Source organism: Vipera ursinii (genome assembly GCF_947247035.1).
Source record: "Vipera ursinii genome assembly, chromosome: 4".
NCBI classification, from domain to species: domain Eukaryota; kingdom Metazoa; phylum Chordata; class Lepidosauria; order Squamata; family Viperidae; genus Vipera; species Vipera ursinii.
This window is the reverse complement of record NC_139514.1, coordinates 4,519,287-4,537,114: the sequence shown is the minus strand read 5'-3', so window position 1 is coordinate 4,537,114 and position 17,828 is coordinate 4,519,287. Positions and strand designations below refer to the sequence as shown.

General features: G+C 43.5%; 1 protein-coding gene across 2 annotated transcripts in view; it reads left to right on the top strand.

Moving 5' to 3' along the window:
- Nucleotides 1-17,828, top strand: part of PAK1 (p21 (RAC1) activated kinase 1) — an 82,821-nt gene that overhangs the window by 26,107 nt on the left and 38,886 nt on the right. Inside the window, exons 3-5 of one of the 2 annotated variants that reach the window (XM_083362131.1) lie at nucleotides 5,724-5,824; nucleotides 7,495-7,642; nucleotides 12,369-12,406. In XM_083362131.1, the coding sequence (XP_083218257.1) occupies nucleotides 5,724-5,824; nucleotides 7,495-7,642; nucleotides 12,369-12,406 (287 nt within the window). The remainder of the gene's footprint in view (nucleotides 1-5,723; nucleotides 5,825-7,494; nucleotides 7,643-12,368; nucleotides 12,407-17,828) is intronic. The other variant, XM_083362132.1, reaches the window with a different exon arrangement.

Genomic DNA, 17,828 nt, shown 5'->3' with positions numbered 1-17,828 from the left:
TAGATAGATAGATAGACACATAGGCAGATTTTAAAAACCTATAAAAATTTGATAAGTAAATATATATATAGTATATAAAGAAAAAAATGTAAATATCCATATATGACTAACCAAATCTATCATAATCCATAATAAGAAAATAACAAATCAAAATAAAATATTAAGCCAGTTCAAAAAAAACAATCACTGGTGGAAAAGGTGAAAAGATGTTTTGTAGATGAAGTTGGACGAATGGGCTGGTTCAAGGAGGATCCTGAATTCCTCTTTAGGATGATTTAAGCCACAGTATCTTTACCCTGACATGCTAGTTTTCCACTTGCAGGATTCCTCCCACCCTTTTTTTAAAAAATATAAAATAAAATAAAGGCTATAGATTGGGTTAGAAGGAAGACGAAACCAACTTAGACCAGTCAGAATTTTTTATAAAGGTTTTTTTTAAATGTATTCTGTCCTTGGGTAGCTACTGTTTTTAAAAATACCATCCTCAGTTCTCAGTCTGATTCGAGGCAGATTCCGATTCCTCTTCCTCTTTCTGTCATTCGCCTGCAGCACTAGAATTAGTTCCGTTTTTGGGTTGTGCAGCCTGAAAAAGGAAGCACTTAGTTGCATCAGATTCCTCAGGAATCAGTGTGTGTGTGTGTGGGGGGGGGTTGTTATTTTTTCCCCCCAGCTGCTGGTGTGAAATGCTTTCCCTGTTGAACGGCTGCCTGCGGTGATGCCCCTTTTAAGGCAGATCTGCCCGTTAGATTTTCCCCACCTTACTTTCAGCAGAAGGAGAAACATCTCCAACCCAATTTAACGACACGTTTTTTCCTACTAATAAAAGGCAAACTGGCCAAACTGCAAACATCTAAACAGTCACCAGGTGGCAGCAAAGCGTTAGCAGATTCTGTGTCTCTTGTCTTGCCATCTAGTGGTTCTCCGAATCTTTGCAGCCCAGATCACTTAACCTTAATACAGGCGGTCCTCGATTTACAACAGTCCGTTTTAGGGAGTATTCAACATTACAAAGGCATTGAAAAAAATAGAGGACCATTTTTCACACTTACGACTAAGTAGCATCTCCATGGTCACGTGATCAAAATTTTGAACGCTTGGCAACTGATTCCTATTTATGACGGTTTCAGTGTCCTGGGCTCACGTGATCCCCTTTTGCGACCTTGAGAAGCAAAGTCAATGAATGGGGAAGCCGGATTCACTTCACAACCGTGTTACTAAATTAACAACTGCAGTGATTCACTTAACAACCATGGCTGAACAAGTCGCAAAACTCACTGTTAAGCGAAAGTGTCTTGCTTAACAACATAAATTTTGGGCTCAGTGGTGGTTATAAGTTGAGGATTGCCTATATACCGATAAGCCTCGACATGCGCCTGGATATTTAACAACCCTGGGAAGGCAGGACCAAGTCGAAAAAAGTTACGAATAGTTTTGAAACACTTTGCAGAGCAGAATGTCGGGTTCCAAATCTTGAGTTCAAAAGTTGCACCAAGTTTCCAAAAAATTGCATCCAGTGAGGCTTTTATTTTAGGATTTGCTTAAATCCTATTTCCCCTCTTAAACCCAATATATTCCCAGTGCAGTGCAGATAATCCTCGTCTTACGACCGCAACGGAGCCCAAAATTTCTTTTACGAAGTGAAACGTTTGTTCAGTGAATTTTGCCCCGTTTTACGACCTTTCTTGCCCCAGTTGCTAAGTGCATCACCGAAGTTGTTAAGTTAGTGACACGGTTGTTAAGTGAATCTGGCTCCCCCCTAATTGCTTATCAGGAGGTCGCCAAAAGGGATCACGTGATCCCCCGGGACACTGCAACCGTCATAAGTACATGCCAGTTGCCAAGCCTCTGAATTTTGATCACGTAATTGTGGCGATGGTGCAAGGGTCGTAAGTGTGAAAAAGGTCACTTTTTCCAGTGCCGTTGTAACTTTGAACAGTCATTAATTGAACTGTTGTAAGTCGAGGACTGTTATAGAAAATTGAAGGCACAAAAGATAAGGGAAAAGGCAAGGAAGGTGAATCAGAGCAATCTCAATTGGACCAGACCTTCAGAATACAGTGGGATAATTACAGTTTTAGCATAAAATGAATGTACATTCGGTGTTGAGGTTATTATTATTATTATTTTAAAAAACCCTGAGCAAAAATACTTCCCTTTTAAATCGGGGGAACTTCTCTGCTAGCTCTCATTTCCTGCTCCCCATTTGTACCACTTTCAATTTTCAGATCCTTAAAAAATAATTTTTTAAAAGAACTAAAATATTATCACACTGTCATATTTTGACACAGTGGCAGTCACCTTTCTCTGGAGATCACACAGATTCTCCTAAAAGTGCTGAAATTTCAGCTTTCTTTCCCAAACTTCAATTGCCAGCTGGGGAATTCTGGGAGTTGAAGTCCACCCATCTTCAAGTTGTCAACGTTGAGAAACATTGATCTGGATTACCGTATATATTCGTAGATAAGGTAAAGAGGTAGGTGCCAAAATACACCCCCCCAAAATTGGATTGAGCTTATTCACAAGTACATACAGTAATACTTTTCCATACATAGTGGCAGTAAGTAAGCCCATCCACAGATAAGCTGGCTCAAATTTTTAAGCAAAATACCATGAAAAATGGATAATCCCTGGATTACCCATGGATAAGCCAGTTGTAAAAATTAAGCCATATGAAAATTTCAAAGGTCCGCTTATTTGTGGATGGGCTCGTCCATGGATATATACGGTAATATCTCTTGTTCAGTAGGCCATGAAACCATTAATTTTTTAAAACTAATAAATCTTCCTGCAAAACAAGTTGGTTTGGACAGCATGAAGGGTTGCGAATCCTTAATATTCTAATATGTCCAGGCCCAGCCTTTGTTCGGAATAACCCCTTTGCTTGCCTTTTCACTTTTATAAGCTTTCTGAAACCAGGAATTTAAATCTCTGCTTACTTAAAGAGCTTTTCAAGCCAATTAATTGAATTCTTAACCCTCACTGCTGCACGTTTTTCAAACTGCTTATTATTAACTGCAGAAAATAGCTTCCAGAGATGACTTAAATTGGTGATGTGTAGGGACTACGATGCCAAAAAAATTCCCTGCAAGTGTGGCTAAATTTAAGACTTCAAAACCTGAGGCCGGTTTTTCTCAACTTTTGACAACTTTAAAATGGGTGGACTTCAGCTCCCAGAATTTCCCAGCCAGCCATAGGGAAGAAAGGTCGCAAAAAACAGGGCAAACTCATTTAACAACTGCCTCGCTTAGTAACAGAAGTTAAGGGGGGGGTCAACTCTGATCGTAAGTCAAGGACTATCGCTAGCGTAAATCCATATGTAAAGCTCTTGCTGACCCCGTAGGAATCAACCCAAGGAGTCTTAGTAGATCCTAGAATTTTCTGCCCCTGTTGGATCAACCGATGGGAGATCAAGGTGGGATTTTGAATGGATAAAAGCAAATTCTTTATTTCCTTCGTGGAATTGGCACAGAGTTGAGTTGAGAATTTCTAGAGACTCTAGAAATGGAATCCATAAACAGGATATCATTTTTAATGTGTGCCAGTGTGCCCACAGTAAAACAAAAACATGACAATAAAGGTTATCTTATCTTAAAAAGGGGTGGCATGCTTAGATTCTCACAACATGCTGAATTGGATTAGGTAAAGACCTAATATTTACAGGAGTCCAGCACGTTAAAATGGGCTAAGTTTGTTCCTGGCTTAGCATTTTGCACTGACCTGGTCTGTGGTTAGTTTCTGATTCAATGTTTTGTATGAATCCAGAAAACAGGTTAATCAAGTGAGCAACTTAAACCCAAATGCTGGTTGCTTGTGTCGCTGGGTATGTTGTGTGAACTCAGCCAGGGTGGACTGTAAGCCAGAGTTTATGGCTTAATGTGTTCTACAAAGCCCTCTCTGGGTGTTGTTTGTTCAGCTGTCTATGGCTAAAGAAATCGTGGCTTGGTATGTGATTTGAAACTGACCCTAATGTGACTGGCTTGTTGGGGGCTTTTTGAGTGTATTCAAAAGACACTCTTCTGTTGACTAAATTAAGATGGGTTGTGTGTGTGGTTTGTGGCTCCGTGTTTTATAGGAATCCACCCATTATTTTCATATTTATTCATCAGATTTTCCTCTGCCTTTGTTATTTTTATAAATAACTCAATGCAGCAAACATACCTAAATCCTGCAGGATTCAATCTTGGTCAGTCACTGGGACCAGAGAATTTGTCTTCCCAGCTTTTTGGACTTGTAGTGGAGCCCATCCTCAGGGAATTTCTCTCACACCAGAATGTGTGATTATACCTAATGGCCCTTCCCCCTCCTATTTTCCCCATAACAACAACCTTGTGGGTTGGGCTGAGAGAGAATAACTGGTTCCAACTCTCCTAGCTGATTTAGGCTTAAAAGGTAGGATTAGAATTCACCATGTCCTGGTTTCCAGTTGGTGCCTTAACCACTAGACCAGGGGTCTTCAAACTTGGCCCTTTTATGACTTGTGGACTTCAACTCACAGAATTCCTCAGCCTGGCTGAGGAATTCTGGGAGTTGAAGTCCACAGGTCATAAAAGGGTCAAGTTTGAAGACCCTGGCTGAGGAATTCTGGGAGTTGAAGTCCACAGGTCATAAAAGGGTCAAGTTTGAAGACCCCTGGTCTAGTGGTTAAGGCACCAACTGGAAACCAGGAAATGGGCTTCAGGCACACTGGCTGAGGAATTCTGGGAGTTGAAGTCCACAAGTCATAAAAGGGCCAAGCTTGAAGACCCCTGCACCGCACCAAGCTGGTCTGTGAACTGTTCATTTTATGAGGAGACCTGTACATTAAGCCATGATTTGTTAAGCATCCTTTGTAAAAACAGCAATTAAGCCTCCTTAACCTGGGTTAAGCCTAGTGGAAGACTTTAGTTTGTATCAGTTGATGGGGATAATATATTAGAAACCCACTCAGTTTTTTTTTAACAAACTGTAGTTTAACAAGCCATCATTTGGCAGGTCGTGTGAACAAACCCATTGACATCATAGGTATCTGTTGTGTTATGCCATGGGTGTTACAATGTCCTTGCACGTCCTGATTATCATTACCCACTGACATATCTGGGCTGAAGCCCAGAAGTACAAAAAAGCGGCTAAAATTTAAAAGTACTGGTAGTTCTCGACTTAACGACCCAAAATTTCTGATGCTAAGAGAGACATTTGTTAAGTAAATGTTGCTCCATTTTACGACCTTCCTTGCCATAGTTCAGTGAATCCTTGCAGTTGTTAAGTTACTAACACGGTTATTAACTGAATCTGGCTTCCCCCACTGACTTTGCTTGCCAGAAGGTCGCAAAAGAGGATCATGTGACCCCGGGACACAGCAACCGTCATAAGTATATGTCAGTTGCCAAGCCTCTGAATTTTGATCACTTGACCACGGGGATGCTGTAATGGTCTTAATGTGAAAAATGGTCATAAATCACTTTTTCCAGTGCCGTCGTAACTTTGAACGGTCACTAAATGAATTGTTGTAAGTCGAGGATTACCAATGTTATAGTCTTTTTGGCAGCAGTTGTTAAGTGAATGTAGCAGTCATTAAGCGAATACATCGTTTGCTATTGGGTGGTGGTTTTTTGTTTTGTTTTGGCTGTTTCTGGCCAAAATGTAAATTGCTGACAATTGGGTGGCAAAGAAATCTAATAATGATAAAAATAATGATTCCCCTGATCATTTTTATTTTGCTTAAGTTGGTTTGTTTTTTACGACAGCCAGCAAGAAGAAGGAGAAGGAACGGCCAGAGATCTCCCTCCCGTCAGACTTCGAACACACGATCCATGTTGGATTTGACGCTGTGACAGGCGAATTTACAGTAAGAACAGCAGGCCTAGTTCCTCCTGCAGGCCATGAGGCCCTCAGTTGTGAAATAAGAGCCTTGTGGTATGATTCACAACAAACACATATAACAAACACATATAACACACACACACACAACACACACACACACACATATATCCCTTGTATCACACGCACACAAGACCCACAGTTTATATATATATATATCTCACATATCTATCTACCACGTGTATCACACACACATACACATATCACACAAATATATATCACACATATATGTATCATATATATATTTATATATGTATAAACTGTATACACACACTTTATACACACACATATATGTGTGTGTGTGTATTGTATACACACACACACACCTATATACATACATGCATACTCTGTGGGTCTCATGATATCACTTCCTCTTGATTCTCCTCAGTAGTTAAAAGAAAAATTCAGTCAGGTGTTTTTTTTTTTTAAAAAATGTTCTTCAAGCATTATATATAGATAGTCCTCAACTTAACAACCATCCATTTAGTGTCCCAAAGGTGCTTTTTTCAGGAGGCAACTGGACTTTCTTGGTTTTCTTTTGAAGGACGTTTCGCTTCTCGTCCAAGAAGCTTCTTCAGCTCTGACTGGATGGTGGGGGAGTGGAAGGATTTATATTTATGACCTGGATGCCGGAGAATCTCCATAGGCATTCATTTAGCGACCGTTCAAAGTGACAACAGCGCTGAAAAAAGTGACTTAGGACTGTCACACTTACAACAGTCGCAGCGTCCCCACGGTCACATGATCCAAATTCAGACGCTGGACAACTGGCTCCTATTTATGACGGTTGCAGAGTCTCAATTTTTGCAGACTTAAATTTGGAAAGACGGCTGTTAGATCTCCCGGGGAACGAGTTTTCCCTTCTCCTGCTTAAGGTGTGAGGGATGGAAACTCCTGTCGCAAATGTCAAATTCTCACCTTAAGCCAGAGAAAAATTGGCTTGTCGGAAGTTTGCAAAAGATAATTGCATCAAGTGCCCTTCGTCCAGTGCGCTCCCACAGGGAGGGTCTGCTCAGGTTCCCACCGGTAAGAGATTGCCGGCGGGTAATGCCCAGGGATAGGGCCTTCTCAGTGGGGGTGCCTGCCCTCTGGAACCAGGTGCCAGTGGAGCTGAGGACTGCCCCCGACCTCCGTTCATTCCGCCGGGGCCTGAAGACCTGGCTCTTTGAGCTCTCGGGCCCAGGCTGAGGATTAATTTATTTTAACTGGGGTTTTATTTGCACAGGGTTAAGTTTAATCTTTTTAAAACTGGTTTTAACTTTTGTATTGTTGGTTTTTAATTCCCTGTAAACCGCCCTGAGTCCTCAGGGAAAGGGCGGTATATAAATGTAATAAAATAAATAAAATAAATAAATAAATTGCATGACCCCGGGACGTTGCAGCCAAGCATCCAAATTTTGATCAGGTGACCCATGAGGATGGACAAGCATCAGTTGCGTTTTTTGGTGCCGTTGTAACTTCTAACGGTCACTAAACAAGTGGTTGTAAATTGAGAGCTAGCTGTATTGCTTGGTCAAGTGTAGGCTGTTAAGCAGACCATAACTGGCTGGGTTTCAGGCAATTGTAAAGCAGTTTACAATTTAGTAATTGTAAAGCAGACGACACTAATCCTTCTTTCTTAAAAATAATTCCTTCTAGGGCATGCCAGAGCAATGGGCCCGCTTGCTGCAGACGTCCAACATCACCAAACTGGAGCAAAAGAAGAATCCTCAAGCCGTGTTGGATGTCCTCGAATTCTACAATTCCAAAAAGACCACCAACAGCCAGAAATACATGAGTTTCACAGGTGGGCAACTTTGTTTGGACAAGATCAGGAAGGCTGGAGTGGAGTGGAGCGGAGTCGAATGTGGAGTGGAGTGGAGCAGGGTGTAGAGTAGAATGTAGAGTATAAAGTAGAGTGGAGTGGAATGGAGTAGAATATAATGTAGAGTAGAATGTAGAATTGGAATAGAATAGAAGAATAGGAATAGAATAGAATTAGAATAGAATAGAATAGAATAGAATAGAATAGAATAGAATAGAATAGAATAGAATAGAATAGAATAGAATAGAAAATATGGAATGGAATGGAATGGAATGGAATAGAATAGAATAGAATAGAATAGAATAGAATAGAATTACAGAATTACAAAATTACAGAATATAATAGAATTACAGAATCGAGTAGAATAGACTAGGATAGGATAGGATAGGATAGGATAGAATAGAATAGAATAGAATAGAGTAGAGTAGAGTAGAGTAGAGTAGAGTAGAGTAGAGTAGAGTAGAGTAGAGTAGAGTAGAATAGAATAGAATAGAATAGAATAGAATAGAATAGAATAGAATAGAATAGAATAGAATATGGGATGGGATGGGATGGGATGGGATAAGATTAGAATAGAATAGAATAGAATAGAATGAATATAAAATATGGAATGGAACAGAATAGAACAGAACAGGCTTGCTCTTCTTTTTATATACTAGTGGCTTATGCTGTCTGTGTCGGTGGGAGTATTCTTGATTAGACTGTTCTTTACTGTTTGATAGTTTGTGTTGGTTGATTGGGGCATTGTTTACTTGATTGTTAGTCTAGCGCAGGGGTAGGCAACCGTGGCTCTTTTATAACTCATGGACTTCAACTCCCAGAATTCCTGAGCCAGCATAGCTGAGTTTTTCTGAAGCAATAGTTGGCTCAGGAATTCTGGGAGTTGAAGTCCATGAGTCATAAAATAGCCAAGGTTGCCTACCCCTGGTCTAGCGTTAATCTCTATTCATATGGATGTTGATTGCCAGAGTTGGAAGGGACCTTGGAGGTCTTCTAGTCCAACCCCCTACTCAAGCAGGAGGCCCTATACCATTTCAGACAAATGATTGTCCAGTGTCTTCTTAAAAACCTCCATTGATGGAGCAACAACAACTTCTTGGAGGCAAGTCGTCCAGAATAACGAGAGTTGGGAGGGACCTTGGAGGTCTTCTAGTCCAACCCCCTGCTTGGGCAGGAAACCCTATACTGTTTCAGACAAATGGTTGACCAATGTCTTCTTGAAAACTTCCAATGTTGGAGCATTCACCCCTTCTGGATGCAGGTCGTTCCACTGGTTAATGGTTTTAAAAGTATACACACTGCGTTAGGCTTTAATGAAACAAATCATGATTGGTTTAGCATCACTTGTGAACTCAAGCGGTATGTTCTTGTGCTTTGGTTTCCTTTTTGGCTTTTTGATTGTCTCTTTCAAATGGTATGTAGATGTTGTTTGTCTATAGCATTAGCAATAGCACTTGGACTTATATACCATTTCACAGTGCTTTTATAGCCCTCTCTAAGCGGTTTATTGAGTCAGCCTGTTGCCCCAAGCAATCTGGGTCCTCATTTTAACCACCTTGGAACGAAGGAAAGAGAGAGAAAGAAAGGAAAGAAAGAAAGAAAGAAAGAAAGAAAGAAAGAAAGAAAGAAAGAAAGAAAGAAAGAAAGAAAGAAAAAGAAAGAGGAAAGGAGGGAGGGAGGAAGACAGGAAGGAAAGAAAATAAATAAATAAATAAATAAATCAAATAAATCAAATAAATCAAATAAATCAAATAAATCAAATAAATAAATAGCAATAGCACTTATATCCCGCTTCACAGTGCTTTACAATCCCCTCTAAGCAGTTTACAGAGTCGGCCTGTTGCCTCAAGCAATCTGGGTCCTCATTTTGACCACCTTGGAAGGAAGGAAGGGAGAGAGAGAGAAAGAAAGGAAAGAAAGAAAGAAAGAAAGAAAGAAAGAAAGAAAGAAAGAAAGAAAGAAAGAAAGAAATAGCACTTATATCCCGCTTCACAGTGCTTTACAATCCTCTCTAAGCAGTTTACAGAGTCGGCCTATTTGCCCCCAACAGTCTGGGTCCTCATTTTAACCACCAAGGAAGGAAGGAAGGAAGGAAGGAAGGAAGGAAGGAGAGAGAAAGAAAGAAAGGAAAGAAAGAAAGAAAGAAAGAGGAAGGGAGGAAGGAAGGAAAGAAAAGGAAGAAAGAAAGAAAGAAGAAAGAAAGAAAGAAAGAAAGAAAGAAAGAAAGAAAGAAAGAAAGAAAGAAAGAAAGAAATAGCAATAGCACTTACATACCACTTCACGGTTCTTTACACCCCTCTCTAAGTGGTTTACAGAGTCGGCCTATTTGCCCCCAACAATCTGGGTCCTCATTTTACCGACCTCGGAAGGATGGAAGGCGGAGTCAACCTGTTGATGGCTGTTTCATCAGACTACCAGGTTCCCAAGAATTCCCTAGATTTTTTTGGACTTGGATGGTGAACCACCAAAAACGCCCACCCACCAATGCTAAGAGGATGGGAAACAAACGGTCATCTTTCTAGGACAGGTTGTCCTCAAATTATGACCACAGTTGAGCCCAAAATTTCTGTGGCTAAGTGAGACGGTTATTGAGCGCGTTTTGTCCCCATTCGAACACTTTCTCTGCCACAGCTGTTCAGCGAATCACTTGCAGCGGTTAAGTTAGTAACACGGTCGTTAAGTGAATCTGGCTTCCCCCTTTGACTTTGCTGGTCTGACGGTTGCAAAAGGGGGAATCACTTGATCCCGGGATGCGGCGACCGTCATAATTGTGACTCAGTTGCCAAACGTCTTGAGTTTTGATCATGTGACCCCCCGTTGCTGTTGTAACTTAAAATAGCCAGTTACCGAATATTTGTAAGCCAAGGACTTACCTGTGTTGTGTCATCGGCTTGTCTCTACTCTGATAAATCGAATTTTTAAGATAGCAATATACAAACCGCAAATTAGCGACGTCACACCCAATCCAAAATAATTATTATTTCTGGCCTCTGTGTTTAAATTCTGTGTTATCTAAGTTTTATAATTCCTCCCACTCTCACGGGCAACGATCCATCCTCCTCCATCTGGCACAGAGAAAGCACTTCATGAGATCCAATCTCAAAATAAACCGTTGATAGTTGTTGTACTGTAACTAACACAGTCGTCCTTCTAGAAATCAGGGCAGCATAAGAACGGATGTAATGTTTGGTACAGCTGAGCACCAACCAAATTAAAGGTCTGAAGGGCCGAGTTCAGAAATAAAAACCTGAACAAAAATACTTGATATTAAAAGGACAGTACCTTAGATGCAGATAGATAATTCACTGGGTGACTTAAGACCCTGTAAGACCGCACTGGGAACATATTGCGTCCAGTTTTGGTCACCGCAATATAAAAAAGATGTTGAGACTCTGGAAATTGTGCAGAGAAGAGCAACAAAGATGATCAGGGGACTGAAGGATTTAAACATACGAAGAACGGTTGCTGGAATTGGGTGTGTCTAGTTTAATGAAGAGAAGGACCAGGGGCGACAGGATAGCAGTGTTCCAATATCTCAGGGCAAGGGTCTTCATACTTGGCCCTTTTATGACTCTTGGACTTCAACTCCCAGAATTCCTCAGCCAGGAATTTGAAGACCCCTGTATCAGGGTCTGCCACAAAGAAGAGGGAGTCAAGCTCTTCTCCAAAGCGCCTGAAGGCATGAAAAGAAGCAACGGATGGAAGCTAATCAAAGAGAGAAGCAACCTAGAACTAAGGAGAAACTTCCTGACAGTGAGAACAATTAACCAGTGGAACTACTTGCCTCCAGAAGTTGTGGATGCTCCAACACTGGAGGTTTTTAAGAAGAGATTGGACAACCATTTGTTTGAAATGGTATAGGGTTTCCTGCTTGAGCAGAGGGTTGGACTAGAAGACCTCCAAGCTCTGTTCTGTTAAATGCAGATAAATAAATCACCATGTGATATCTTTAATATTTTCTGCCTTACCTCTAGCAAAGAAGTGAATCTCAAGCGATTTTGATATAATGACTGGAGTACCCCCCCCCCCCCCAGCATTCTAAGCCAGGGCTAGGCAATCTTGCTCTTTTATGACTTGTGGACTTCAACTCCCAGAATTCCTGAGCCAGCCATGTTGCCTCAGGAATTCTGGGAGTTGAAGTCCACAAGTCATGAAGGGGCCATGCTGGCTGAGAAATTCTGGGAGTTGAGGTCCACAAGACACGAAGGACCATAGTTCCCCTATGCTGGCTCAGGAATTCTGGGAGTTGAAGTTCACAAGTCATGAAGGGGCCAAAGTTTTCCCCATGCTGGCTCAGGAATTCTGGGAGTTGAAGTCCACGAGTCATGAAGGGGCCATAGTTCCCTCATGCTGGCTCAGGAATTCTGGGAGTTGAAATCCACAAGTCCTGAAGGGGCCATAGTTCCCTCATGCTGGCTCAGGAATTCTGGGAGTTGAAGTCCACAAGTCATGAAGGGGCCAAAGTTTCCCCCATGCTGGCTCAGGAATTCTGGGAGTTGAAGTCCATGAGTCAGAAAAGGTTGCCTACCCCTGTTCTAAGCCATCATGGGAATTATAGGTAATGATGGTTTAACAGATCTGGAGGATACACAAGCATACAGCTAGATGTGTGTCTAGTTTCAGTTTTCATTTTCCCCCCTTAATTTTATTTGAGTGGTCTTTGGCATTAATGGGATGATACGCTGACAGGATTCTGTTTTTCTTCCAGATAAATCTGCAGAAGATTACAACTCCTCAAATACTCTGGTAAGTCACATTTTGCTGCCTTAGATATCCAAATGTGAAATTCTTTGTAGAATGGGATGTGTGTAAACCCACTGGGAAATGTTAACTTCAGCTGCAAACAGACTTCACAACACATCAGTCATTTTAGATCAGGGGTCTTCAAACTTGGCAACTTTAAGACTTGTGGACTTCAACTCCCAGAATTCCTCAGCCGGCCGGCTGAGGAATTCTGGGAGTTGAAGTCCACAAGTCTTAAAGTTGCCAAGTTTGAAGACCCCTGCTTTACATTATGGAGATTCTGTGTTAAATACATTGAATTCCAAGTAATGGTTATTGGTACATCTAGATATTTGTACCATTTGAATATTTGAAGAGCTGTCACAAAGAAGAAGGGTTCATCCTAGTCTTCAAAGCGCCCGAAGGCAGGACAAGAAGCAACAGATGGAAACTCATCAAAGAGAGAAGCAACCTAGAACTAAGGAGAAATTTCCTGACAGTGAGAACAATTAACCAGTGGAACAGCTTGCCACCAGAAGTTGTAGGATTTTAAGAAGAGACTGGACCACCATTTGTCTGGGATTGTGTAGGGTCTCCTGCTTGGGCAGTGGGTTGGACTAGAAGATCTCTAAGGTCCCTTCCAACTCTATTATTCAGTTTCTCTGACTGTGTGAAGGGGGTGGCCATCAGCCCCACCTGGCAGTGTGTGCAATTGGCCTGCCTTTACGGCCCTTTGCCGCTTCTGTTGTCACATGACCATGATTTATGATGTTTTTGTTATCAGAAATCGGCGTTTATTTCCACTTAATAACCACAAATATGTACTGTATCCATAGTCTTCCTTGTGGTGACTTGAAATGCAGAAATCATGTACGTTTGTCTGAAATGGTATAGGGTGTCCTGCCTGAGCAGGGGGTTGGACTAGATGACCTCCAAGGTCCCTTCCAACTTTATTATCATCATCATCATCATTAAGTAGTCCTCAGCATACATACAACATACAACAGTTCATTTAGTGATGATTCGAAGTTACAGCGGTACTGGAAAAGGCGACTTATGACCATTTTTCACATTTGCGACCGTTGCAGCATCCTCCATGGTCACATGATCAAAATCCAGACGCTTGGCATCTGACACATTTACGATGGTTGCAGCCTCCTGGCGGGGGGTTGTCACGCGATTCCCCTTTTGCGACCTCCCAACCAGCAAAGTCGGTGGGGGAAGCCAGTCTCCCTTCACAACGGGGTTACCCATTTAACAACTGCAGTGACTCACTTAACAAATACGGGAAGAAAAGTCGTAAAAATGGGGTATCAAACTGTTCTCTAAAGCAGGGCTTTCCAACCAGCGGTACGGGTACCACCGGTGGTACGTTGGCACCTGGCAGGTGGTACGCGACCATCCTAGAGACGTGGTAGCGGGGGAGGGGATTGAGCTGAACCGGGGGCAGCACTGCACAAGCCTGAGCGAGAGACGGCTGGAACTGCAGGGCTGTCAGGACTCAGCAGAAGCGCCAGGATCGGCGCCAGAATCCAGCCGGAGTTCGACACTGATCCTGGCGCTTCTCAGCCCAGAAGAAGGTCCAAGCCAGCTGGAATGTTGCAACTTCTCCAGGGTCTTGTGATTTACATTCAGATGCTTGACAACTGATTCATATTGATGATGGTCACAGTGTCCCAGGGTCATGTGAAGTGACCAAAACCTGCTGCAACCACCCAACAGACGGGGGGGGGATAAAAACCAAACACCCCCCCACCCCACCCCTGCTGCCAATCCTCAACAGAAATGCTCACAACAATGAAAACCTCAGACAGGAGGAAGAGCGCCACCGGGCGGCCAGGAAGGTGTCTTGCTCAGCTGTGGCTTGGGGGGCACTTTTTTCAGCGCCGTTGTAACTTCGAACAGTCACTAAGCGAAATGTTGTAAGTTGAGGTCTACCTGTACTTCATCACTTTTTTTTCCTTTTTTTTGTCATCAAGTTTTGGACACCTGGCTAGGCGACTGGTGGTACTCGGATATTGCCATATCCTAAAAGTGGTACGAGGGGTGAAAAAGTTGAAAAGCCCTGCTTTAGCCAACACAACACAACTTAAAGCCGCTGTAAGTCCGGCTTCAATTAGAGCTATAAATTGAGGATTACCTGCCATAAAATTCATGTCTCTCGCTGCCTGTATTCATCAAAAGAAACTTGATCACTTGGCATTGAGTGCTTTACAATTTCCTGCTCCTTATCGGCTTGATTAAAATGCATCGTCTTTAAGGTTATTGGACAACAGCCATAATAGTAAATTTAGCTATTAAGCACCAAGGCAATAACAATAATATGTGTCTGGAAGACCCTTTTGGATTGATTGCACTTAGTGGAGAGCTATTATCCAATTTTGCTGACCGGGTTATGACAATATATTGACAAGCAGCAATCTATAACGGGAGGTGCACATATGCAAGGGAAGCAAAATTGAAAAGCGGCACCAGGATGTCCTGATACACGCCTTCTGTGCATGCCTTGCGAAGTTGCGTGCCTGCACAAAAGCTGTGTGGCTGCAACAGTGTGGTGCTGCTCTCATCACGTTGATGTCAATCTCCAATTTTGTAGATCAGGGGGTCCCCAACCTGTAGGTAGTGGGCCGTGGCCTACTGGCGCCTTGGGGCGCAAAAACGGGCCGCCGCTGCAAATTGGGGTGCGAAAGTGAGGCACAGCCGTGCCTCGGCGCAAACAATGGGATGCTGCCGTGCCTCGGGGCGCAAAAACGGGGTGACGCTGGGTCGCGGAAACAGGGTGTTGCACCACACAAGGGCTGTGCTGGATGTTAATTCTGGGACCTGTAGCCCCACCAAATTCAGCCAGGATGCTGCGTCAAACTTTGAAGAGCTCATAAAGGAGGATATTGGTAGCTCAGGGTTTGAAATGAGAGGTCCTTGGTGCTCTCTGAGCTTGGTTGTTTTCTTTGAGATATTTCATTACCAAACTAGGTAACCTCATTAGTACTAGGAGGGAGGGGTTTGTAGAGAAGGATAAAGGGAGGAGGAGGAGGAGGACGACCACGACGAGGAGGACTGGTCCTTGATGCTTTCTGAGCTTGGTTGTTCAGTTGCAGACATTTCATTACAAACTAAGTAACTTTATCAGTGCTTGGGTGGTAATGAAACGTCTGCAAGAAAGCCAACAAGCTCAAAGAGCAACAGGGATGATACAGTCGTCGTTCTCCTCCTCTTCCTCCTCCACCTCCACCTCCACCACCACAAACCCCACTCTCTTGTAGCACTGATGATGCTACCTAGTTTGGTAATGAAACGTCTGTAAGAAAGCCACTTTACTCAGAGAGCACCAAGGATCCCACAGTCGTTGTCGTCATCCTCCTCCTCCTCCTCCTCCTCCTCCTCCTCCTCCTCCTCCACCACCACCACCACCACAAACCCCACTCTCTTGTAGCACTGATGATGCTACCTAGTTTGGTAATGAAACGTCTGTAAGAAAACCACTTTACTCAGAGAGCACCAAGGATCCCACAGTTGTTGTTGTCGTCGTCGTCGTCGTCCTCCTCCTCCTCCTCCTCCTCCTCCACCACCACCACCACCACCACAAACCCCACTCTCTTGTAGCACTGATGATGCTACCTAGTTTGGTAATGAAACGTCTGCAAGAAAACCACTCAGAGACCACCAAGGATCCCACAGTCCTCCCCCTCCTCCTCCTCCTCCTTCCCCTCCTCCTCCTCCTCCTCCATCCTCTACACCCCAAACCCCATTCCCTTTTAGCACTGATGATGTTACCTAGTTTGGTAATGAAACATCTGCAACTAAACAACCAAGCTCAGAGTGCTTCAGACCCCTCTGAAGAGCTTCCAGGTGAATGTGTGCTAAGCGGAAATGGGGAAGCAGGGGGGCTAGGTTTGTGGGGGAATTACCAAATAATGAGGACCTAATATGGGGTTGACATCAGGGCTACTAGAACAGCTTGAGGAGAGAGTGACCTCTTCATGGTCCAGCCTCCATCTCTTCCTCCAGGCCGTGGTAGATGTATAAGGATGCTGGTGGCCTTCAGCGAAATGCCTTCCCCATTGGTTGCTAATGGTGGGTCTTGAAGCACCTGCTTTGGGCTGAAGCTAGAAAGATGCCGTAAATTAAGACAGTGGCTCATTTCCTTGTTAGCTGAACACCACTTTGGATTGTAGCACTAGTCCTTGATTTACGGCCAAGGAATTCTGGTTGTCAAAGTCAGTCTTTAAGTGTATCATCCTAGGACCGACGTAACTACAGCATGTTTTGCAGCGGTTGCTAAGTAAGTCATTATGGTAGTTAAGCAAACAGGTGGTCATTAAGTAAATGCCAGGGTCATTAAGCTATTTTCCCCCCCTCCCCCTCCCCCCTGTTTTCTGGTGCTTTTTGCTGGAAGCTAGAAATAAAAGCTGGTCTGACCCAAAATTTCTGTTGATAAGGAAGAAAGTCGTTAAGTAGGTTTTGCTCCATTGTACGATTTTTTTTTGCTGTAGTTGTTGAGGGAACCACTCCCGTTGTTAAGTTAGTAACAGGGTTGTGAGGTGAATCTGGCTCCCCCCCCCCCGTTGACTTTGCTTGTCAGATGGTGTTGTGATTCAGGGTCAGCCTGTGGGTTCGGCAGTTGGGTCGGACGACTCAGAGGAGGAGGAGGGGGCTGTTGAAGAGCTTGCTGATGATGGCCTTGAGGCTCCGCAGAGCCCTCAGCCGGGCCCCTCCCACCTGGTCACGATGGAGACCCAGCTGTGTGAGCCTGACAACATGGATGAAGATGACCCACAGCTGGCCCTGTTCAAGGACGCCCGACGCAGGAGGCAGTCAATCAGGAGTAAACAGAGGAAGGCAATGGGGCACCTCAGAAGGAGGCAGAGAGAGGCCACACCCTGAACTGTATTTAAGGGGAATGTGTGGGAGGGCTGGTTTGCTGAAGGCAACCGCTTGGATAGTTCCTGTTTCATAGCTCCTGTTTCATGGTTGGTGTCTTGTCTTGCTCTGTTTTATGTTAATAAATTTGGCAGGCTTCATTCCAGCCTCTTGCCGTTTGTAAAGCGGTTGTCTCTGCTTTTGCTGCAGGGCCGGTAGCAGGCTGGTACAGAACAGATGGTCGCAAAAGGGGGAAATCGTGTGACCCCTGGGACACTGTGCAACCGTCATAAATACGAAGCGGTTGCCAAGCGTCTGAATTTTGATCGTGTGGCCCTTGGGGATGCTGCAACGGTCGTTAAGTGTGAGAATCGGTCGTCAGTCACTTTTTTCAGCGCCGTTGTAACTTTGAACGGTCACTAACTGTACTGTTTGTAAGTCGAGGGCTAGCCTGGATTTTGGGTGTGGTGGCCCCAACCCGTTGGGAGTTAACTAGGCTGAAGAAGGGTTGGTTAGGAGATGGAGCCGTGGGACGGTGCCAGCAAACCTGCTTTAATTGGTTGCTGAATTAAGCCATTGAATCCTA